At 43.4% G+C, this 25002-nt stretch overlaps 1 protein-coding gene, 1 long non-coding RNA gene and 1 pseudogene across 2 annotated transcripts in view; 1 reads left to right on the top strand and 2 right to left on the bottom strand.

Annotated features, from left to right (window-relative positions):
• The window catches only part of LOC147583466 (uncharacterized), a 45338-nt gene extending 42605 nt beyond the window's left edge, over positions 1-2733 (bottom strand). The window contains exon 1 of the long non-coding RNA XR_015248231.1: positions 1748-2733. This is a non-coding gene — a long non-coding RNA (uncharacterized LOC147583466). The remainder of the gene's footprint in view (positions 1-1747) is intronic.
• A 1707-nt stretch (positions 2734-4440) lies between these two features.
• LOC147583465 (small ribosomal subunit protein eS27-like pseudogene) lies at positions 4441-9870 on the top strand (annotated as a pseudogene).
• Positions 9871-15399: 5529 nt separating this feature from the next.
• LSM3 (LSM3 homolog, U6 small nuclear RNA and mRNA degradation associated) lies at positions 15400-24972 on the bottom strand. The gene is made up of 4 exons (XM_025921781.2): positions 24836-24972; positions 22525-22635; positions 19586-19681; positions 15400-15710 (listed from the first exon to the last, which is right to left on the bottom strand). The coding sequence occupies exons 1-4, from the start codon at positions 24854-24856 to the stop codon at positions 15630-15632; spliced, it is 309 nt and encodes a 102-aa protein (XP_025777566.1). The 5' UTR covers positions 24857-24972; the 3' UTR covers positions 15400-15629.
• Positions 24973-25002: the final 30 nt, after the last annotated feature.

Below are 25002 nucleotides of genomic sequence, written 5' to 3'. Positions count from 1 at the left end.
ATCTGAAACAGGCTCCAGGCTCTGAGCTGTCAGCACAGAGCCCGACGCGGGGCTCAAACCCACAAACCTTGAGATCATGACCTGAGCCGAAATCGGGCGCTCAACCGACTGAGCCACCCAGGTGCCCCTAAAATTTTTTTTTATTTTTTTATTTTTTTTTATTTTTTTTTTTTTTAATTTTTTTTTTCAACGTTTATTTATTTTTGGGACAGAGAGAGACAGAGCATGAACGGGGGAGGGGCAGAGAGAGAGGGAGACACAGAATCGGAAACAGGCTCCAGGCTCTGAGCCATCAGCCCAGAGCCTGACGCGGGACTCGAACTCACGGACCGCGAGATCGTGACCTGGCTGAAGTCGGACGCTTAACCGACTGCGCCACCCAGGCGCCCCTAAAATTTTTTTTTAATATTTATTTATTTTTGAGGGACAGAGAGAGACATGGCACAGTGGGGGAGGGGTAGAGAGAGAGAGGGAGACACAGAATCTGAAGCAGGCTCCAGGCTCTAAGCTGTCAGCACAGAGCCAGATTTGGGGCTCGAACTTATGAGCTATGAGATCATGACCTGAGCCGAAGTCGAAGTCGGACGCTCAACCAACTGAGCCCCCAGGCGCCCCCTCAAGGATTCATTCTTGACTGAAATCCTCCAAGTCTATTTTCACTCATACTGAAGTTTCCCATCATGAGGGTTTTCAACAGGAAGTGAGGTATGTGACATTGGAGTCAGACATTTAGTCAATGAATGTGTATTGGGTGGCCACTATGTGCCAAGCATTGGGAATACAGCAGCAAACAAAGGAGTCAGAAATCCCTATCCTAATAGTGCTGCCATCCTGTCTCTGTTACTTATCAGCTGTGTCCGCTTGGCCAAGTCTCGTAACCTCTCTGAGCCTCAGCTCATGACAAAATGATCACAGGATTGCACATAATTCCAGGCTTGCTGGAAAACTAAATGTCAGATTTTTCAGGGAGAGCATCAAGCCTAGGGTCTGGTGCTTAAGTGGCTTCTAGACACAGCAGTCAGTATTATGGCTCTTGCAGCCAGAAGGGGAGAAGGGAGTTCAGTTAGATTCAGGGAGGCTTCATTCTACAGGCAGAGGATTTAAAGAAGGTGCAGGATGAGCAGGAGCATCTGAGAATAGTGGCTCACCTTCCCAAATAAAGTCCTGCTTTTTTGCCTGCCCATCACCCGATTCCCCCAAGACTTCCCAGCTTCACCGGTGTGGGCAGCTGCTAGGCTGGTGACCTTGACCCGAGGGCCCTGCCTGCTGGTCTACATCCTCACACAGGGAGCCAGATTCCCTGTCAGACATTCAGCCCCCACTACTCTAGCCCCTTGGATATCCTCCGAGGTAACACGTGTGCCTCTATCCCAGCCTTGGGGCAGGGCAACCCTACCAGGCCCAAAGACATCCAGAGGGTGGTCAGCACAGATCTACCTGAAAGCAATTCACTCAGCACGTCCCAGGAGTCTGGAGACAGGGTTCTTTGTCCTGCCTGCCTGTCTTCCCTCGTGCTCCTGAGCTGCTCATTTCCTACCTCTGGGTCAGGTTCTCCTTCACATACTGACGGGATGAGATCAGACAACCCTGGGCAGTCCCCCAGTTTTGGCATTCTACAAAGTACAACTATTCCTCTCATAGGACATCTGGCAGAGATTTGGAGCCAACCAAGCTTCAGATTGTCCAATATTACCTCCACTTTCTGAACTGTTTTTCTATCAGCAAAAATGGGGTTAATAATTCCTACCTTTAAATCAAGGCTGTGGACACAACAGAAAGAACATGAATCTTGAGTCAGACAGGCTTGAGTTTGAACACTGGCACTGCCATCTGCAAGGCAAGGCACTTCCTCTCTCTGTAGATGCCTCAGTTTCCTCATCTGTAAAACAGGCATATAGCATCTAGCTTGAAGAATTGTACAGGTGAGGCAAACCATGCATCATGCCTGCACATTGCAGATGATCAATAATTGACAGCTCTTATTGTTACTGTGGATGTTATTTACTCTACAAATAAGTGCCTGATTAAAAGCTGATACTGCCCCTAATTTCCACCCCTGTGCTCACCCTCTCTAGGTCTTTGATGCCAGGGTTCTTCCTATCTTTAATCAGTGATGGGGCCTCTATGGCTGAAAGCTACATCCAGAGGGAGCTCAGTGGCCACACCAAATTCCTCTTAGGCTGGAGTCCATGGTCCATGCAGTGTTCCCTATTGAAAGGTGTGTCCTCAAATACACAGTACCCTACTTACCCTCTTCTCCTGGGATCCTAATTCTGGTTCTTGCTTTTCAGCGAGTATAAAGCCACCCTTTCTTTGCGTGATTTGAGTCTGAAACTTACCCATTAGCTCACCTGTCACCACCTTCGTCCCCATGTGCTGCTGCACAGCTCTGACTGTCTATTCAGAAGAGCATGTGGCATGGACAAGAACCAGAATCCCTGAGTCTCAGAGTTGGAGAGGAATGAATGTTACTTAGTTGAAGCTCTCTTCTGGTGCTTGAAATTTCTCCACCCTACCCTTTGCTGAGAGTACATCCAGTCTATTCTTACTTGCCTCCAATGACGGGGAACTCACTAAATGCAAAAGTGGGTAATTTTATCATCCACCCACTGGTCAATTAGCTGCCTGGCTCACTAGAAAAAAAGGTCACTCAACAGCAACAAAAAAGCTTCTCATGGGTAAGCAATTTGTGAGTCGTAGTTCCAAAGAACAATACTGTTTTCTTGTCCACCCCTGTCCCCAACTCTGAACTTTGTGGCCACAAAAAAAATGGAGATATGACATTTTCCTCTAGAATAACAAAAGTCTGTTAATGTGTCTCTTTTATTCACCCACCCGCTAGACATTCCCGTAAGGAATCTACTTTAGATGCCCACAGAGAATGTATTTTCAATTCTCAACATAATTAGCTAACTTCCAGAAGGAGAAGGAGAAGCATTTATGGGCATATCCTTGGCCAAATATCCTCTTCTACTTTCCAATAGGGAACCCAGAGCAATTTTAGGACACGACTCAGGGGGTAACATTGTTTTCCTTGTATAGCTTCAGAAACCAAGGCAGAGAAGCGAAGGTCACCCAACAAATCAAGGGCAAAGGCATGCACTAAATCCCAGGAATCTGAGACCTCCCAGCATAGTAATTGATCCCCTAAGATAAATGTTTGTCTTGCTAACCAGGGAAATTTACTGTGGTCTTACAGAGGGATTCTTGAGGCTCAAAATCATAAACAGGGAAACAGGCCCCGGTAATAAGTTGAGTGATTAATTGGCAGAGAAAGCTTTCAAGGGGGAAAGGATCAATGAGCTGAGGAAAAATTAAACATCCTTTAGGAAGTTTTCCCAACTCCCTTACATTGTTTTAATTCTTCATGCTCAGTCTCTTCAATAAACATTTTTTGAAGTGGGTTTTCATTTTGATTCTCAGTTTTTGCTTTTTCAGTTATTTTTCTGGCAAGGTTACTTGATCACATCTCCGACTTAGATTATTTCTCAGGCTGAATTTAACTTGACTTTTGCCCATTGAGGCAGAACCGGCTCTAGCTTATCGGAAGTAAATGGGACCAGGAGGCCATGGAATAATCAAAAACGTAATCAGAAATAGCTGAGATATAGCACGCTCTGTTTCCATGCTGGTGAACGGGGGAACTAGTGTCGAGGTCACGGGACACAGGCGGTGTGACAGCTCTGAGGGAACCACTTGAGGAGTGGACGGACTCACAGCGGCTTCCCGCCCTTGAGGCAGCTCGTCAGCAGCGATGTGAGAGCTTGGGCTTTGCACTGAGACGTTGGTTCACCTTCCCAGCTGTCGGTGCTGGCTGTGTGACGGCAGCAGCTTGGGCAACCTCTCTGAACCTTGGTTTTCTCAGTCAGCTCTTGCTAATGCAGCAAGCTCCATTGGGAGTAGGGGCGGTAACTGACGTGTTAGTGTTTTCTCTGTGCCTTGTAGACACCTGGCACTCAGTCCGCATCCGCTAAATGAATGGATGGAACAAGGGTACTGTCACCAGTGCTGCCGGATTATTGTGGAGATTAAATGAGACTGTAAATAAAAGCTAGGACATTTTGGATGCTCCTTAAACAGTAGCTCTTACATTGCCAGACTCTGAGTGTCAGGGCTGGAAAGGAGTCTGGGTGTTGAATTGTAGAGTCCCTTGCCCTACAGATGTGAAAACTGGGACTCATATATAGATCTGTTTACTTGTTCATGCGTGTAACACAAGCCCCCCCAGGTGCCTGTAGATGTTAGGCACTGTACTGGGGGATGTATCAAGACCAAAAAAAAAATCTCTACACTTACAAAGTTTACATTCTAGTGGGAGGAGACAGTAAAGTAGAGGACAAATCCATAAACTGGGATAATTATACAGCTAACAAAATACTATGAAAATAAGAAAGCAGGTACTGTGATAGACAGGGTCTGACAGTGGGGGGGCAGGGGGCTATGTTAGATGAGGTGACCAGCTGGGGCCTCTCTGATGAGGTAATGGAGGAGCAGAGACCTGAATGACAGGAAGGACAGAGTCGTACTAAATTTGGAAGCAAGTGTTCTGGAACACTGCTTCTTCCTTGGTTTATTTTGGTGTCTGCCCCCCCCCCCCCATCAGGTCTTTTTTCAAGGGGCGGGGGGAAGGACTTTATTTTTGACATAATTTCAAACTTGCAGAAAAATTCCAAAATAGCGCAAGGAACTCTCATCTTCTAGATTCACCAATTATTTATATTTGTCCCACTCTCTCTCCTCTCTCTATATAAATATATAATATATACACATACTTTTACACATACACACATACTTTTTCAGAACTGTTTGAGTACATAATGCAAACATACTGCCCCATTACCCTATACTTCAGTGTGTATTTCCTAAAATAAGAACATTCTCTTACATAACCACCATCCGTATAAATCTTGTTGGTCACTCCAACCTTTTGAAATTACATACATTTTTCTGGGTCCAGGATCACATGCTGCATGTAGTTCTCATGTCTCTTTAGTCTCCTTTAATCTGGAACAATTCCTTAGCTGCTGTCTTTCTTGACTTTGACATTCCTTAAGAGTGCAGGCCAGCTATTTTGTAGAACGCTCCTCTTGGGGTTCCTAGTGATTCTCGAGGAGTTGACTGAGGTAACGCCTTTTTGGCAGGAATGCCACAGAAGTAATGTCATGTCCTCCTCCGTGCATTGTTGCAGGAAGCATGTGGTGTCAGACTGTCTCGATATGGGTGATGTTAACTTTGACTGTTGGGTGAAGGTGGTCTCTGCCAGGTTTCTCCATATAAAGTTACTATCTTCCCCTCTGTATGTCATTTGTGGGGAGGTTACTTTTAAGGCATAAACATTCTGCTCCTCAAACTTTCACCCATTAGTTTTAGCATTCATGCATGATTTTCTTACTCCATCTTTCCTTTTCTACTTATTAGCTAACATTCTATTGCAAGGAAGACTTTTCTTTCTCTCTCACTTATTTATATGATAACCTATTTATTTATAACACTACAAACTCATCAGTTATTATTTTATTCAACGGGTTATAATCCACTATTATCAGATTCTTCTCAGATTTGGCCCGTGGGAGGCCTTTTAAACTGACCCCTTTGTCTTTCTGACATGTCCCATCATCCTTCAAGAATACCCTTGCTTTCTGGCACTAGGTAGTTCAGACCTATCTTGCACTTTCCTGGCACTAGCCCTGGAATCAGCCTTCTCTCCAGTGAGCCCAGTTCCCATCGATATTAAATGGTATTTGGAATCCAAGATGTAGGTGCCAGATGGGCTGCTGCTACCCGTGTTATTGCTTCTAGACTCTCTCAGGGGATAGAGCTAGAAGGCTTCTCAAATTTTAACATGCCTATGAGTCATTGGGGATAACATTAAAAGTACAGATTCTGATCCCGTTGGTCAGGTTATGAGCTGGGATGGTATCGGAAATTCGGCTTTTCTAACAAGCTTCCAGGTGATGCTGACACAGCTGGTCCAAAACCACCTCTTGAGCTCCAAGAATGTAGGGCAAAGGTTCTCAAACTGAGGCATGCATTGGAATCACCTGCAGGGCTTGTTAAAATAAGTATTCCTGGGCTCTACTCTCCAGGTTTCTTGTTCCTGAAGTGGGGATTGAGAATTTGCATTTCTAACAAGTTCCCAGCTGATGCTACTAGTTGTGACCTGAGACACTTTGAGAACCACTAATTTAGGACATTTGTTCCCAAAGGTGGCTACACATTGGAATTCCCAGGTTGTTTTGTTTTTGTTCTTTGTTTTTAAGTACTGATCCTTAAGCCCCCAAAGATTATGATTTAATTGGTATAGGATGTGGCCTGGACATTTAGAATGTTATGAGTTCTGTACGTGGTCTACTGCTCAGCACGAGTCGAGAAGATTGTTGGAGGAAGGAATACAAAATCTTTAAGAAGGAATGAACTTGACATTTTTAAAAATGTTTATTATTTATTTTTAAGAGTTAGAGGGAGAGAGAGCATGTGGGGAAGGGGGTAGAGAAAGAGAGGGAGACAGAGGATCCAAAGCGGGCTCTGCACTGACAGCAGAGAGCCTGATGTAGGGGTAGAACTCATGAAACCTGGATCATGATCTAAGCCAAAGTCGGCCACTCAACCAACTAAGCCACCCAGGTGCCCCTTGACATTTCTGAGGGCCATCAAGGAGGCAGGCCAGTGTGGCTGGGCAGAAGGAAGTGAGGTCAGAGAGATAGGCAGGGATGGGGTTAGAAGGGGATGAGATGGGTCAGGCGTGTAGAGGTTTCTATGGTGGAAAGGGAAGCCGCTGGAGTCTTTGAGGAAGGATGATGTGACCTGAATGCCTTTATTATGACCCTCATCGAACAGTCTTGAGGCCAGATCTCCGGCCAGGCCGTTCTACCCAAAGGAGTTTGGATTGTGACAAAGTATGAAATGGCTTCACAGGTTTCTCTAAGTGCTGCCCGCCCCCCCCCCCCCCACCCGCACATATTTTAAGTACTGTCCATGGATTTTGTTTAGAATTACTGTTCAAGGCTTTGAAATCCTTGAAAGGTAAGTTTAGGTACAGTAATAAAGTTTTATGTCATGGGAGAAGGACTTGGCTGATAGGGGACATCTCTAATTACTGAAAAGACATCTACGAGTGCTTTAAGAAAACTAATATATGTTGCAGAATAATGTGAATACACCTAACACTACTGCTTAAAAGTGAAGATGGTAAATTTTATATTAATGTTTTTTATCACAATTTTTTAAAAGGATAATATTCATCATACATGTGAAAGACAAATCTGCAAAGCACTGAATTCTTCAATTTATTAACTTGTTATTTGTTCTTCAGGAAAGTTACCGTGGGTATTTCACTACCATATGGAAAAACTATATAATACCATTAAGAATACTAAAGAGTTTAAGCCAAGAATGACAAAAAGATAAAAGAACAATGTATAAAACCATGAACTTGGGAGATGAACAAAGTTGGGAAAAACTACTCATTTTAACACAAAGATTCTTGACGTGAGGGTTTTGCATCAGGTTGACCTAAGTAATAGTGTCCCTCTAGGGCACTAAAAACATGATTCACTTGACACGTAGCATTGTAGAAACAGAACTAGCCTCCAGAGAGAGGACGGCGAGAGGCCTTCTGAGATGTCAATTCCAACAAAGTGATAATAACTTGGAGATTTTGCTTATCTGCTCTATCCCCTCAAGGCCATTGCACAATATGAGTGTGCTTGGATTGGACAGGATTCCTGTGACACGATTCACATTCTATTTTGATTCTGGCAGTTGGTAACCTTTCTTCTAGGAAATGGAAAAAAACCTGTTGGTGATATTCTGTTGTCCCGAGCATGTGAGGGCAACAAGTCTGCCCAGGGCAAACCGAGCAGAGGCCAGTGTGGCCCCTGGGTAATTTTTAGCAACACTTCCAGGCCTGATATTTGGTGGTGGCCTGCAACTAGCTCTGTCAGCCTGCCATGGAGATGACCTGCCCTTTCCCTCGGTTATTTGAGCCCTGGGTTTTTCCTGGGCAGGAGCTGACAGTGATGTCATCATCTCGTGATGTTGTTGGGTGACCTTGTTCACGGAGCTGGTTCCACTCTTTTCTCTTATACCCTAAAGTTGAACTGTGAAAAACAGTCTTGAGAACCAAGGACGAGGAGGGTCTAGACTCTGCTAAAGGGAAGCACCCCCCGCCCCCCGCCCCAGTCCTTCGCACCCAATTTCCAAACCCTTATCATGATTAGCTTTTATTTGACCCAGTTTCTAGCAATCCTCAGCCTGGAAAAGCCATAAAGGAAAAACAATGTGAGAAGAGATCAATGAGATTAGTTTTTAAATGTAATGGACTCAGCAAGCAGAAACTATGGACTCGTAAAGAACGACTTTGATCCTTGTAATAAAGGCAGGTAAGTATTTACAAGGGGTCTTTTTGCACTGTGGACCAACCACAGAGGTCCGAAAGGCAGTTAGGAGAAAGGAAGCACATTATGTGGAACCGCTGGTTTAATGAAATGAAACAATGATATGTGAACTCCTACTGCATGCCAGGCCCCGAGCGAGGACGCCTTGGAAGCCTCAGCCCTTCTGCAGCAGGTGGGCAGTGCCACCAACCCCATTTCATGGAAGAGGAAATAGGATCAGAGAGGTCGAGTCTGTTATTCAACTAGTAAGTAGTGGTACTGGAATATGAACACAAAGTTTCTTGACTCCAAATCTGTACTCTTTACCTAGCACACACAATTGTTGGCTCTCAGATACTGTCACCAAGAGTCTTCCAGAACTCCAAACTCAGGCTCTTTTCATGAGTAACAGAATTACCCCAGGCCTTGCCCCACCACAACAGGTCTGAAGTGAAAGGTCATTGCAAAGAGGCTTTGAGCAGGTAAGCGAATCTGCTCTATGGAGTGGCGGCATCCGGCCTCAAACCCTGACCAAAGCGCTCTCCAGCCACCAGTCAACTGCACGCGAAGGACAGAGTGCTGACAAAAGCCATCTAGTCTGGAATGTGGCCTTGTCGACAATCTCCTTTTAGCTCCACAGGATGTGGGCACAATTAGAAGGGCATTTTACCTTACAACTTGCTCCCTGGGGCCTAAACAGCATGTTGTTTTCTTTTCTTCTTTGCTCCTGGCAGCAACAGATACTGTTGGGCTGGAATTCCACTAACTGTTTAGATTTAAGAAAATAAATGATACAGACTTCTCTGGCCAATACTAATATACATGGCAAACCCAAGGAAAATTTCAAGTTGAAAAGCAAAGAGCACAGCGCCACCTGGTGTTGACAATGAAGACACATAAGTTTAGGTGCCCTCACCGAGCTAGCAGCTTTTACTAGCGCGAGCCTGGCAGGGGTAAAACTTCCCCCTGCATTTCCCTTCAGGTGAGGAATTGAGCCCCAAAGGGCTGAGAGGCTTGCCAAAATTCACCAAACATGAGATGAGAAAGCTGAGTCCTGACCATTTGGTTTCCAACTCTGTGTCATTTCCACCCAGCCCAAGTGAGGGGAAGAGAGCAGTTCTTTTGCCCTTGGTGAACATGGGATACTAGCTCGTGCTGGGTCTAAATGGCAGCTGGTACTCAGAAGGAAGAACTCTTCCTTTGCAAAGGGGATGACCTTTCTGGTAGGGATGACCTCCCACTAGAACTTGCCTCATGCAAAGATCCCCTTCATCCCTCTGCAGGAGAGAAGAAAAGCACAAGAAGCGCCCGATGCACAGCCCCTGTTCCTGCGCTCCGTGGATGTGGAGTGCCCGCCAGGCTATACAGTCAGCACCCTCTGTAGCCAGGCGCAAACAGCAGCTGCTCCACTATCCTCTGCCAGCCCACAGGAGGAAAGGCAAAACTTGCATAAGGTGGCTCCTTCAGACAGAGGCAGCACTCTGAACCAAGATGAGTGGGAACCATCCCAATAAACACTTTTTTTTTATAAGAAAAAAAGTAAAAGAAAAAGGAAGTGAAATAGCATGTGATCAGAAGTAAGGGGACTGTGTAGCTACACAAACTACACCTTGCATAACTCCAGGGACTGCAGCACAAAGTGCCTCCAATTTAGGTTTTAGAACTAGATTGGCTTGGCCTTTTCCTCCCCACGTGTACAATGAAGATGCTGACTTACACCTGGACCACTGAGGCCTCTGGGATCCAATGCCCCTCTGGCCTCCTCTCCTTGGCTCACTCTCCTCTAGCCCACTGGCCTCCTTGCTGACCCTTGACTGGGTGAAACTGCTCTTACTTCAGAGCCTCTGCACAGGTTCCAACTGCCTGGACAAATGCTGTTTTGCCAATTCCCAACAGGACTGTCTCCCTCCAGCTCTTTAGATGTCTGCTCAAATGTTACTTCTTTGGACACACTTTCCCTGAGCCCTTCTGGTGTTCCTCCTTCTCTCCTGCCGCTGTCATGCCCCATCACCTTACCCTCCATGTCTATAGTACTTAGCATTGTGGATTCCCTTTGTTTTGTTCAGTCCTCTATTTACATGGCCTGGCACTCAGTAGATGTTTGATCACAATTTTTAATTGATTGAATTAAATTATTTCACATCTCCTGAAAAGTACTTAGGGAGAAAAAGAGCAGGGATACTTGGAATAAGATGAATGAGTGATGAACTGGCCTCCAATACTGCATCCACTTCTGTGACTTGTGCAACTGGTGCCCATGATGTGTCAGTAACATTCCAGACACTATCCTAGGCTGTTTATACAAATGCTTTCCAATCCTTACTGCTGACCTTAAGGCAGATGTAATTTGCCCAGCTGGTACATGGCACAGCTGGGATTTGAAGCCAGGTTCATGACTCCACACTTCCAGACTTTATGGTCAGTTTTCCAACTCACCAAGGGCAACACTGTGGAGGTCCTGTCAACACCCAGAGCCCAGATCCCCACAGTCCTGTAGGTGGGTGGGAGGGGAGGCAAGAAAAAAAAATTCCTTTGGAGTAATCAGTATCAGGAACTACAGTGGGGTGTGTTGCTTCCACACCTAGCAAGCTTCTAGAAGCAGCCAAGAAAAGAAGAATCTACATGCTCTGGGTATTAAGAGTGAGCAATGGATCTAAAAGGAATTTAAAACACTTGGCTTTGGCTTCCTCATTTCTTGGTGCTAGTTTTCCATTAGGTATCTACAGCTAGTACATATCGCTATTCTCAGGTAAATGGTAATGGAGACAAGATGGCTAGAAGGGCAGAAAAGTGGGAAGCATTGTCCAATTTATAGGGAAGACACCGCAAGTATCTGGAAAACAATGTGCGAAGTTCACCTTGGAAGTATCATTTGGATAAAGAAGTGTGTGTGTAAATACATGGGTGTGTATGCATGTGTGTATGGATATTGTTCAGCCATAAGAAGGAAATCTTGTCATTTGCAACATGGATGGACCTTGGGGGAGTTAACGCTAAGTGAAATACACCAAAGACAAACACTCCATGGCTACCACTTATATGTGGAACCTGAAAGGAGAAAAGAAAAGAAAAGAAAAGAAAAGAAAAGAAAAGAAAAGAAAAGAAAAGAAAAGAAAAGAAAAGAAAAGAAAGAAAGACAGACAGACAGACAGACAGACAGAAAGAAAGAAAGAAAGAAAGAAAGAAAGAAAGAAAGAGAAAAGTCAAACCTTTAGATAATAGAAAGGTGGTTGGCAGGGGCCGGGGGTGGGGGAAACAGGGAGAGGTTGGTAAAAGTACAAACTTTCAGGTATAAGATGAGTAAGGCCTGAGGATCTAATGTAAAACATGGTGGCTATAGTTGATAACACGACATCGTATAACTGAAACTTGACTCAGAGAGTAGAACTTAAAAGTTCTTACAAAAAAAAAAAAGATAAACATGTGAGGTCATGGATGTATTACTTATCTAGGTGGTGAGAATCCTTTCACAACTTATACATGAATCACCACAGTGCACGCTTTAAGTGTCTTGTAATTTTTTCAATTACATTTTCATAAAGCTGGAGGAAAAAGTACTACTTGCCCCTCCACTAACAGTGTTGTTACTGGTTTTCCTGTGGTTCAATTACTCACTCAGCATTTACTGAGGACAAACTCTTGGCCAGGCCCCATGCCAGAGGTGGTGAGTGCCCGATCCCTGCTCATAAGCAGGAACTTGTCTGGTGGGGCGCAGTGCTCTTCACTCACCTCAAGCAAGTAACCTGTCTGCCTCTGAGCTCCACAGACCCCAATACCCACTCTCAGCCTCATCCCTTCCTGTGTGGCAGGTCCCATACCTAACTCCCAGAGGAGACTCCCACTGCCATCAGGCCCCCTCAGGGAACAAGTCTAAGCTCCATCCACACTGACTCCTCCTCGGGATTCTCCAGGGCCTCCAACTAGATTCCAGAGTAATGGTTTCAAATCATACAGTCTCCACTATAAGGTGTGTTTCAAGAAGTTTTACCAATAATCAAGTAAATCAAAGGAGTTTTCTATCAACCAGGAGGCTCCAAGTTCTATGTCAGGCACCTTTTGTCTGCAGTTCCCACTCACCCCTTCCTCTGGTTCCCTTTAGAGAACGACTCCCCGCCCCCCCCCCCCCAACCCCAAGCTCAGACCATAGGCTCAGGTGGGGAAAATCTGGCTCAGTTTCAGGAGGGACATGTGGCTCAGGCCTGGCCAATCAGAGCCTTATGTTCTCATAGCCCTAATGACTGGCCAGGGACCAGCACACAAACCAATCTCAAGGGAGAGCACTGCCATTGGCAGGTCGGTTGTTAAGCCTGGATCTGCTACAGGGGAGGGCTTGCCCACATAGTTGAGTGGAGCTGGGTGACAGAAACACCAACTGAGCCTCTTGATCCTGCCAGGATGAATCCTGGAATTTTTAGTTCCTTTCCCTGTCCAATACAGAGGAGTATTGCTCTACAGGTGACAATTGCTCACAGTGGAACATTCCTCTCATTCTGGCTACAGGCTAAGAAAGAACACTGTGGGCAATAGGTATTATTTATAATAAAAGGGTGTATGGAACCAGTTTCTCTCTTGGTGTACAGAAAGATAATACCTTGAGTTTATGTAGATCTTTAAAAGTCACTATTGGAGATGTGTGAAAACTTGTAGCTGATGATTTTAGTCTAAATTGAGATACTCAAGTTACTTGGGTTTCAGTTTGGGCACATTTTGTCTGAAACAGAAATGCGTAATCCTAAATTTTGTCAGTCCACCCTCCTTTGTATGAGGCAATAATTCATAACAATCTCTTTCAGGAAAACACCAAGACAGGGATCTAGGTATGGCATCTGCTTGAGAGGCTTCCAAAGGAGATGGTCAAGAGGCTCGGCTTGAGCTATGTGACACCACATTGCAGAAGCCTCATCACCAGCTCCAGTGACCACGGCCGTCCAGCTGGCTGGAGCTCCAAGTGCTGTGCAGCCTAGGAGTCCAAGGCATGGCTCCAAGGTGCCCTCTGACTGCATAAGCCCTCAGAGGGCAGCCCTGTGCAGCCCTGTAGAGGAAGCCTTGACGTGGAGGGCTGTGGCAGGATGCTGCCTGAGCTGCCCGGGTGCAGACTGAGTCCCAGCTCCAACCCTCCAGGCAGGTAGCCTAAACCACAGAAGGGCTCACAAAACCCACCCTGCTTCCTCCTCCTCCGTCTGCTAACGTGCAAATGGTTATCCTGCAGCTGATCTTTTATTGCCCTTCTTCCTGTATCTTAACAGCTAGGAGCTAAGTGGACATTTGTATGTCACATCAGTTTTATGGGCACACGAAATCAACTGTGTCAGATTTTAAGGGCCACGGTTTTTAGAAACCTACGTGTGTACACAACAGCCCTCACACCAAAAGTTCTAGTGTAAAAAAAGTTCTATCACTTCTGGGAGAAAAAAGAGAAAGATGGCCAAGAATAAAGTAGTATCCAGGAACTAACCATGGATACTGGAAGCCACTAAAAATAAAACACAAGCTCAGGAAGAACTGGAGGGTGTGGCAGAGCAAGAGGGCCAGATGCTCCAGTCACCCCGTGGCTGTGGGAGACATCAGGAGCAGTGCACTACCCTGAGCCAGAGTCTCCACAGCACGCCCGTCTCCGCACACACACACACGGGTAGGAGTCCAGCAGATTCACATCCCACCATCTAGTGCTAGCTGTGGGGCCACAGGCAAGCAATGCAAGCTCTCGGAGCTTCGGTTTGAAGAGCTAGTGTAGGGATTGAAGAGGGATATACATACAAGCTGCTTCTGCCTGATGCCCCTTTATGGCAATCATTACTGTGCAGTATCACCAGCAGCAGCATCTAGGCCAAGAGTTTTACTTGGAAACGGTGATCCAAAGTATCTGCCATTCGCCACCACAGAACCACAGGTCCTATTTTCCCAATATTGAATGGGTTGATGTAAACAGGTTACCCTCTGGGACTACTGAGGCCTAAGGACAAAGTGTGGGGGTGAGCAAAAGCGAAGGAAGGTTCTCTCCTGTCTCCTCACATAAGATAAAACCTGGCAGCTTGCTCACACTCGTCTTCCTCTTCTCCATTAACTTGCAGGGACAGGTACAATAAATAATGAAAACGAAACCTTCTTACAGTGTTTACCGGAAACCTCTTTCTTGCACATGGCTGAAAATACTGTGCATATGTTAGCATATTGTGCTTGATGATGGACTAACACACACATTCAGCATATTCACAGGCAAGCTATCCACACATCAGACTTTCTACATTTCAAAATGGTACAACCTACTTGGTAGAGAACGTCAGGTTCTAAGTCCTGTCTAAATAAAGTCTGAGAAACTGCCACACATACATGTACTTTCCTCTCTCTTTCAAGCATTAAGTGCTGACTGACTGAAGCTAGAAATAAAAAGAGCTTTGCTTTTTAGCCACTGTGTTTTATTGTGCTACTGAGATATGTTGCTGAAGACCTCTCGTCACGAATGGCCCGTGATCCAAGAGCGGAAATATGTTCTTTGAGTCATTAAATATGTGTGGCATTGGTAGATATGACGAGGCTGAACCACACAGGTATATAACCTCTGAAGCCTGACCTTAGAGATAAATCGGACCAAGCAGAAGTAACAGAAATCATGCTTCATATTCATGGCAGTGTTAACATCTACAATGTCACAGTCCCACCACCACCACCCACCCACCCACCCTGTTCTTTGGGCACTCCTTTTTGTGCTCTTATGGCATCCTGTACATGCATTATTCTATCTACCTCCCTGGCCTGCAACTGTTGGTTTAAAGAACTGCCTTCCCAGAGGATTTGAAGGAAGTATGCATATTGGCAAAACTAATTTTCAGTGGTCCACCTGGTGCCTCAAACCTAGGAGATGCACAGATGAGTGTATACAAGTAAAGTCAACGTAAGATGTGTGTTTACTTTAAAGAGTTCGCATTAAAAAAAATTAAAAAAGGAAACATCAAATTCAATTTAAAGGAAAAAAAACCCAGAAATTGTCTGAGAAAACAACAGCAAATCAACTCCTGAAAAAGAGTTCTGCATCTTGGTGATCACATTTATTGAAAGGGTTGGAAAAAATAAAAATACTCTTTAGCTTAAGAATTTTTGAGTTATCTGCAAATCAACTCATTTCAGGAGTGCAAGAATCCTTGGTCATTTCTTAATGTTGAAATTAACGCAGGTTTCTCTTTTGAATGTCTTCTACATTTAAAGAGGCAATCATACAAAGTCTCCTATATTCCATAACACGATAAATTCTTTGTTTCAGCCAACTCTTAATGGAGGGGCAACTAGAACAACACCATCTCCCCGGACAAAGAGCATCGGAATATTCCGTTTTGTTGACTGGAAGAGGAAAAAAAAAAAAAAAAAACACAACACATTTATACAAATATGTAGTAGTATTATTTATTTTTTGAGAAATTGACAACAAAACCCACACAGACGCATCATAACACAACTGATTTAAAAACCTCATCACTCACTTACCTTTGTAGCACAAAGAACCACTTTATTAACTGTTTGCTTTTCCAGGATGTCAATAATTGGGGCAAAGATTAGAGCATTCACCAAAACCCACGTTCCTCCTCTTCCTAGCACAGAGCTAGACTACATTACTCACACTTCCTTACAACCTGGTGCAGCCCTGAGACTGGGTTTTGACCAATGGGAAGTAAAAAGAAGTGACTGACTGACCCATAAGCCTCCCACAAATGCCCCTCTATGGTCTTCCTCCCATGACTAGCCGGACTCAGATAATGAACTCTGGAGATGGCAGAGCCGTAAGACAGAGGAAGCCTGGGCCCTTGATTAAGTACCTGGAAGAAAGCTATCATGCTGAACTAAAACTCCACTCAGGACTGTTATGTGGGTGAGAAATAAAATTCCGCTGCTGTACTGAGCCGTTACATGTTGCTCCTGTGTCCTACTACTGCGCTCACATATGTGGAACGAATACTTGGGGCACTAGCCTATAGGTGGAGCCTTAGGCAGTGAGATATGGAATACAAATATTTGAAATCCTCTTATGCCTGGAGAAAACATTAGGTAAAAATGTTGCCTGCAAAGGCTTGGAAGGTAGCCCAAGGGCCTCCCTAACCTACAGGTTCTAGGGGAAGAGGTTGCAACAAGCCAAATGTTAGTTGCTATTAACCTGATACATTCAGCAAGGCAGTAAGAGATGAGCCCAGGTAAGAACTAACTGGTTTTCAAGCAGAGATCACAAGAAATAGGACTCACAGGGTTTGAAAAGCCAACAGTTTTTAGATCCCAAACTATAGACAATGAACAGGCACAAAAGCTTTGCGGACTGAAGCCCAGCAAACCTTCTCAGTTAAACAAACTCAGCCCTGAGGCAAGAATTAGTTTAAGTGTGCTGCTTTCCCACCCAAATTTACTTTAGCAAATGGCCTAAGGGTGGGAAGAACAGTGGGAAGGAACTAAAATAAATAAAGGCATCTATAGGCTATGTGTAGGCAAGAATGTTGAGGTTACTGGCCCATAGAATTGATTGGAAATGAACAGATCAGATGCACACAAAGTCCTAAGCTCTTAAAGAAATTGCATGCAAAGAAACAGCCCGGCTAAAAAAGCTTTTGATTATTTTTTAGTCTTCCAGCATAAGCAAGTACTTGGCTGTGAAAGCTGAAGCCCCCATTTAGGGTCGCCAGATTTAGCAAATAAAAATATAGAGTGCTCAATTACATTTGAATTCTAGATAAATAGAATTTTTTTTTTTTTTTTTTTTGGTCTAAGTATGTCCCAAATATTACATGGGACACACTTGACCTAAAAGCCATTACTTCAAATCCTAGGACAGGGAACATTCACACCTCCCCAGGGGATTCTGCTGTATGTTTCCATTCTTCCCTTTTCCGAAGGCAGGCTTTTTTTGTTTGTTTGTTTTTGGTGAAAATTCTGTCCCTGTTCCGCTATAATGGCTGTGGGAGGGGCAACAGTAATTAATTCCTCCTTTTCAGGTTCTAGGAATCTATACCACAAGTGACCACATGTGGATCTGACAGAGAGAACAAAAATATTAGTAACAGTTGTCACAGAGAGCAAGATGCAGTAATGACACACTGGAATCAACGGGAAGAATCAACTGAATTAGTTACTCATTGGTGTGACTGAAAGAGAGAAGTCCAAGAAAATTCTGAGATTTATGGTCTAAACAACAGAAAATCATGCACTGAGGATAGGGAACTGAGAATGATCTCATTTTGAAGGTGAAGAACACCTTCAAAGGAATTTACCTTCAGATGTACTGAGTTCAAGATAATATCCAATGTGAAAATAGTTTCAATTAGAATACTGGGTATGAAAGAGTGAAGCTCAGAAAAGGAAACAAACTGGAGACACAGACTGATCCACAATCATGACAGCTACCAGTCACCACATGCCATGGCTTTACACATACCAAGTTCAGTGCCTCCTGTTATAATCCTGGGAGGCAGGCACAGTTACTGTCATCTTACAAAAGAGGTCCCCTAAGGCTTAGGAAGTTTCTATAACTTGCTCAAGGTCATGAAACTAACCACTAGCAGCAAAAATGTGAGCCCAGATCTGTGAAGAGCTCAAGCTTTGGTGCTGTACTGATTACTGTTACAGACTCCTACTTACTAAATGACATCACACCTCTGAGGGGAAAAAGAGACACATAGGTTAAAAAATTCAAAACCCATGTTCAGAAGGAGAAAGAAAATTTACAAAGGAGTCAGCAGTCGTTGAACAGAAGGAAAGCCAGGATAAAGCAGAAATACAAAAACCATAAAAGGCTAAAAGATGAACACTTACTATGTGCCTGTCACTAACCTGAAGGCTTTTCATGTAACCTCTCAGTGAATCCTAAATAGCTGTATAAAGTGGGTCCTACTACCATCCCCATTTTACAGACAAGGAGACTTAGTCACAGACAGATTGCATAGTTTGATACAATTAAATAGCTGGCAAGCAAGGGAGTCAAGATTTAATTCCAGTCCTGCAATCTGAGTCTATATTTTAAACCACTATACTCTAGAAGGGTCAAAGACTGGCTTTTCAAATACTTAAAAGACATAGGTGATTTTCTTTTTTTTTTTTTTTTTTTCCACATTGAACAATGAAATGTGCCAACATTCAGAAGATCTGCATAGCTCCACGAACTAATATTTTCCAAATGACCAGTGCTTGATGTCTCAGAATCACACAATGTAAAAGATCCATTAAAAGGACAAGGTAGTGGGGCACCTGGGTGGCTCAGTCGGTTAAGCATCCAACTTTGGCTCAGGTCATGATCTCACCGTTTGTGAGTTTAAGCCCCATGTCGGTCTCTGTGCTGACAGCTCAGAGCCTGGAGCCTGCTTTGGATTCTGTGTCTCCCTCTCTCTCTGACCCTCCCCCACTTGCAATGTCTCTCTCACTCAAAAATAAATAAACATTAAAAAAAAAAAAAAAGAACAAGGCAGACCAATGAATTTGCATATAGTAAGAGTATGAAAAGTTCAATGATGTGGTCTCAGATTCCACACTGCAATTAACCTTTAAGAGACTACCACTTGTTGAGTTTTAATGTAGCATCAAATGCGAATACCCACAAAAAATATTCCTCCCTTTTGTAACTACCCGTGAGGAAGGATTTTCAACTATGACATATCATAACAGATTACATGCAGAAAAAGATGTGAGAATCTAGATTTCAATTAGGCCAGGCATTAAAGAAATCTGCAAAAAGGTAAAACAAAGACACTTCTAAGTATTTTGTCCTATAGTTGATGTTACTTAAATCAACATGTAATAGGCTCACTATTACGGAGTTAGTGTTTTTAAAATTTCTCCGTTTTAGTTTTTATTAATTATTGATAGCTTAAATTCACATCAAACAAGGAACACTGTCCAGCATTACTCTTACAGACTAACACACATGAGCATCTTAAACTGACATGTATCAGTGAATCCTGGCAACCGGATGAGGTAAGTGCTAGTATTCTTGCCTAACAATGAGGAACTTAAATCTGCCAAGTTAATTCACTGGCCCAACATAACCCAGGTGGGACATGGCCACAACAGCACTATAAATTAGGTCTGTCTGACCCTAAAGTCTTTGCTTTTGATTGCTATACTTTACTGGGTCCACAAGTAGGTGTCAAATCATGACGGGCTTTTTATAAATAAGTGTTACGCTGCTGGATGTTGAGAACATTTGACATTTTAAAAGTGAAGAACAGAATTCCATGACTTACTTTATATATCTCCTCATAGGTTTCCTCATCAATTTCTATGGTAGTCACAGTCTCTTCCACATCTCCCAATATCATATTTAAATGCTGATCATAAGCCTGCAGTGGAAAGGTGAGCGATCAAGAAACTTAATCATCAAATAAAGGAACAATGAACAGAGCTTACACACACTTTTATACACAAATAAAAAATAATTCTGCTGTGCCAATAAGCTGTTTCTTCACAAATTATTTCCAGTGACAAGTTAACTGACCTGATAAAAATACAAAGCTGTTTATATGGCCTAAAATGAATTTACTCAAAATAATTTGAAATTATTATTTTTTTAAAGTATCTACCCTATTGGTCATCCAAGACAGTCACATCATTTATAATATTTATGAGAAAAAGCAAATTCATCACTTTTCAGTAGACTTCTTTCAATTCTCTCTGTAACAGCATGACAAGAGAGATACAGTGAAAGAAATACGATTCTGTAACTGTGAAGAAGATGGCACTCCAGTCTCCCAAAGGTACAAGACAAGACCTCCCTGTGCTAAACTGAACACCACCGCACGAAACCAGTAGAGCAATACCCGGCCCACGTAAAACCTAGCCAAAATAAACTGTGTTTGGCACCTGTAGGCTCAATCAATAAATGTTGCCATCCTGATAGGGATAGCCTTAATCCAAACTCTAAAGCTCATATATTTTACTAAAAGGTGAAACTCCAGGGGCCTTGTTCAGAACCCACTTACGCTTACTTCTTTTTTAAAAATTTCTTTTATTTTGGGGCATCTGGGTTGTTCAGTTCGTTGAGTGTCTGACTTTGGCTCAGGTCATGATCTCACAGCTTGTGAGTTCGAGCTCCGCATCTGGGCTCTGTGCTGACAGCTCAGAGCCTGGAGCCTGCTTCAGATTCTGTGTCTCCCTCTCTCTCTGCCCCTAACCCACTCGCATTCTGTCTCTGTCTCTCTCAAAAATAAATAAACATTAAAAAAAAAATTTTTTTTAATAAAAAAAATTTATTTTTTATTTGAGGCAGGGAGGGTGGGGGAGGGGGGGAGGGAGGGAGAAGGGAGGGAGAGAGAAGGAGGGAGAGAGAGAGAGAGACAGAATCTTAAGGAGGCTCCAAGCTCAGTGTAGAGCCTGACATGGGGCTCAATCCCACCACCCTGGGATCATGACCTGAGCTGAAATCAAGAGTTGGATGCTCAACCGACTGAGCTGCCCAGGTGCCTCTCACTCATGCTCACTTCTAACAAAGGGTTAAATGGTTTACCAGCTCACATCAAAATAAAAGTAACACATCAGCCACATAGCAGCCACTTCTAGCAAAGCATACTAACAAGAGCAAAAAATCTATAGATGAGGGCCAGAAAACAAACAAAATATTGGGGGCCATTTAGTATAGAGGCAATGAAGTCTAGAAGGGAACTAAAGAATCCTCCAAGAGGTAAGGCGACATTATCTGTCCTGGGGTGTGTCTCCACATGCCACTGGCCCATGTGTTTAAGCGCAATTCTCTTTGTCTTGGTAAAGTTGCCACTCTTCCATTTCCCAGGGTTCCTCTTCTCATAAAGCCAGCTGTATATCAAGATCACTGTCTTCCTAGGTCCCTGCTTTCTAAGTACAGGACACTCTTTACCTTTAGGTCTTATGGAAGGTGAAATCAAAGTACTTAAGAATGGGGCTGCAGTCAGATTGCCTAGGGTCATATTCTGGACCTTCCTTTAACTTAAGCAAGTAACTTCACCTTTCTAGGCCTGAGCTTCTTCAACTGCATAACCAGGCTAATTAGCGTCTCCCTTGATAGGGCTGTTATAAAGGTTAAATGAGACATTACATACAAAACACTTATAATAAAAGCACCTGGAATATAATTAATGCACAAATATGAGCCGTTTTAAATCCCTTTAAGGTAGAATGATGGTAGTAAAAACATATATACAGGAGAGTGACAAGTTGTCAAGAAAAGACAAAACCTTCAGTATACTCTCTTTATGAATAAATAGGACCACTTCAAGGGACCAATCCTATAGAAATATGTACAGATATACACAAAGAAATATGCATAAAAATACATACTGCAGACTTATTTACGGCAGCAAGAAATGGGAAACAATCTAAAAACCACTTTTACAATACACAGAATTCTATGCAGTCCTTAAAAAGAATAAAGGAGGGGTGTCGGGGTGGCTCAGTTGAGCCTTCAACTCTTGATTTCAGCTCAGGTCATGATCCCAGGGTTGGGGGATCAGGCTCTGTGCTGAGCGTGGAGCCTGCTTAAGATTCTCTTTTCCTTTGCCCCTCTCCCCAGCTCACGCTCATTCGCTCTCTAAAAAAAATAAAGCTCAATGGAGATTTATATGCATTCATGATGAATAATTTCCAAGAAAGATTAAGTGAAAAAGAAAGCTGCCCAAAAACATATACAGCAAGATCCCAGTTTTATTTACAGGTGGTGTATATAGTGCAAATGCATGTGTGGGATCACATGTATACGTATTTATGTGTAAATATACAGAAAAGACCTAAAAGATCACAGACCCAATTTCTAAGTGGCTAGCAAAAGAAAAAAATGGGATTTCACCTTTTACTCTATGTACTTCTGTGCTATTTAATTTTTCTCACAAGAAAACACAAACTTATGTACATATCAGTAATTGATAGAACGTTTAAATAAGAATGGAGAATAAATGCTATTTACAAATAAATAGAAAAAAAATGAAAGAAATGAAAATGTTCTTTAAAATCACATCATTTCTGTTAGAAAAAATATTAGAGGTGGATTAAATGCAGTTGTACTTGACTTGTAGAAATATGGGTGACCTTCCACCTTCTTATCTACATTCAAAATACTCTTCTACATCAGACAGTGTTTATATTTCAAAGGGGTAGTGGTAGGGAGGCATGACAGAGAAATAATCTGATTTCAAGGTAATTTAATAAATTTACTTACATGTAATCTGCCTCGAAGCTCTCTGTCATTCCTCATTTTCACATAAATTCGCTCATCCAGGCTGAGCCTGATGAGATCCAGGGGCTCCTCTACGGTGTTGGTGGTTTGTTGCTGATGAAAGAAACACGCTTAGTAATACAGTACTAGCGAGTGCAGTGTTCAAGCCATTGCTATCCTGTATGACGGTGGGCAAGTTACTTAAACCTCAATGCCTCAGTCTCAGACTCTGTAAAGTGTGGATGACGATAGCACCTACCTAATACTGTTGTTGTGAGGCTCAAAGGGCATATTATGAAAGCTTAAAACAGTGCCTGGATCATAGTGAGTGCTATGTAAGTGAAGGCTGAAACACACGTACACAGGAAGGAGTTATACAGCAAAATAAGCATGTACTTTGTTCTCTCAAAATCCAAAGCGCCTGACCCAATTTCAGGGTACAGGAAGTCACTGTCTGGGACTTCAACCTTACCTCAAATTTCATTTAGTGATTTGAAAAAATTTCATTTAATGATTACCACACACTAATCAGAATGCCAAGGAGAGATTCAATCTGGGGCAGGTTGAGTTTAGGGTGCCAACTGGCCACTAAGATGAATATATTTAGCAGGGAGTATTGAATACTGGTTGAAAGCACTAGCTTTGAAGTCAGGCAGTGTGTGTTCAACTCCTGAATCTGAAACTTGTGAATTCGGATTAAAAAAAAAAAAAAATCATGCCATCTCTGAGCATCAGCTTCCTTGTTCGTAAAATGAGGACGCCATAATCTTCCCTTCATGATACTTGCAAGGACTGGATGAGCTAATGTATTAAGTTAACGTATTAAGTGTATTCACAACAGTAAGTGGCACACTGAAAGTACTTAAAAATGGTTCTTGTTATTTCCAATTGAAGAACTGCTGGAAATATAGGTCCCAGAGAGATCAGGGCTAGGATGACTTGGGAGTCATCCAAATGCAAGGGATGGGTAGGCAGGAAAGTAGGTAAGATTATTCAAGGAGTTTCTCTGGTGAGTACATCAGGCCAGTGGCAGAATGCGACTGAAAGTTACAGGCTCTACAGTCTTAAAAAAGCTAGAATCTAGAAAAAAAAAAAAATTCCTAACCTCAACTGGTCCTCAATCCCAATTAAACAGGTGCTTGTCAAAGACCAGCTAACCAACTACTACATTACGGTAGAGCGGTCAGTCTCTGCCCTCAAGGAGTTCATTCTAGTGGGGAGAGGGGTATGAATAAATATATAGTAATACTACAAGAACAGACACACCACAGAGCCCTACTGCTCCTTTGGCTATAGTCTACAATACCCACTGTCCATACTTTTCATCCTGTAGCTTTAAATTTGCCTTTTCAAAGAAGCCTCCCTGATTAACCAATTCATTCGTTCAATAAATATTTGTTCAGGGTTTCCAGCACTGTTCTCAACCTGGAGGACAGAATGGTGAACAAAACCCTGCTCTTAAGGATCTCACATTCGAGTGGGGAAAGACAGACGTTGAACATCGAAGGGTCTACTTACTATGAACAAGTAACATGCTACGAAAAAAAATAAAGCAGACTGGGAAAGAGTGCTATTTTATGCAAGCGGCCAGATAAATCCTCGTTGATGAGGTGAAGTTTCAGGTGAAAGCTAGGTTGTGGCCTGATCCACAAATATATCTTAGGAAGAGCATTTTCGGGAAAAGGAGAGAAGATGAGAAAGCCTGGAGGACCATCATATTATTTTATATACCAGGTCCTTGCTTGTTTTCTTCATGCCACATCACAGTTCCTACATATTGCAAGTTTGTTTACTTATCTGCCCTTCCAGAGAACATAAGCTCCAAGTGGGGACAGGGCTCACGTTTGTCAATGCCGGTGTCCCTGGTGCTTAGAGCGGAGTCTAACCATACAAGTTGATGTTTACTACTCATTTGCTGAACGAGTAACAACCGTTGCGCTCATAATAGTAACTATTTAGCTTTATTATCACCTTTTCTACCAGAATCCCGACATCTCCGTGAGGCAGGCAGGGATAATCATTCCCATACCACTGATGAAGATGAGATACAAGGGAAAGGAAGTGACGAGTGTGAAGAATAATTAGTTTTCAGGCGGGCTTCCAAGGGGAAACCATCTCAGGGCGTGAGACAAAATTCGGAGGGGGCGCGGTTACCAAAGGGAAGATTAAAAGTCGTGATAACCTAGAAACAGGGCGGCATGAAGGCCACCTTTCGGTGAGCTTGGAGAAAGTAGCCCTGGGACGCAAAGCCGGACAGGGTGAGGGCTAGCAGTGGAAAAGCCGCTCTGGAGTGAGCCCCTCAAAATACACTCACCTGGTCCACGTCGTCCGCCATGCTTCAAACCCTGCGCTCTTTCCTGCCTCTCGCGAGAGTACGCGAGCCGCTCGCGCGCTCCCCTCCCCCCGCCGCTGTCTCCGGAAACGCGAAAAATACAATGAGCCGGAAGTAGAGAGAAATTCCCTCTGCGCCGTCTTGCTTTG

This window comes from Puma concolor, chromosome A2, assembly GCF_028749965.1.
Source record: "Puma concolor isolate L17-30 chromosome A2, mPumCon1.1.hap2, whole genome shotgun sequence".
Taxonomy (NCBI): Eukaryota; Metazoa; Chordata; class Mammalia; order Carnivora; family Felidae; genus Puma; species Puma concolor.
This window is presented reverse-complemented; position numbering and strand designations above follow the sequence as displayed.

What these genes read in the sequence shown, in the direction of transcription:
- LSM3 (XM_025921781.2), bottom strand. Translation starts at nt 24,856, where the DNA reads ATGGCGGACGACGTGGACCAG. An exon ending in TGGCGGACGACGTGGACCAG is followed by an intron (nt 22,636 to 24,835) that starts GTGAGTGTATTT and finishes TTCTTTCATCAG; the next exon opens with CAACAAACCACCAACACCGT. An exon ending in AGCTTCGAGGCAGATTACAT is followed by an intron (nt 19,682 to 22,524) that starts GTAAGTAAATTT and finishes TTTCCACTGCAG; the next exon opens with GCTTATGATCAGCATTTAAA.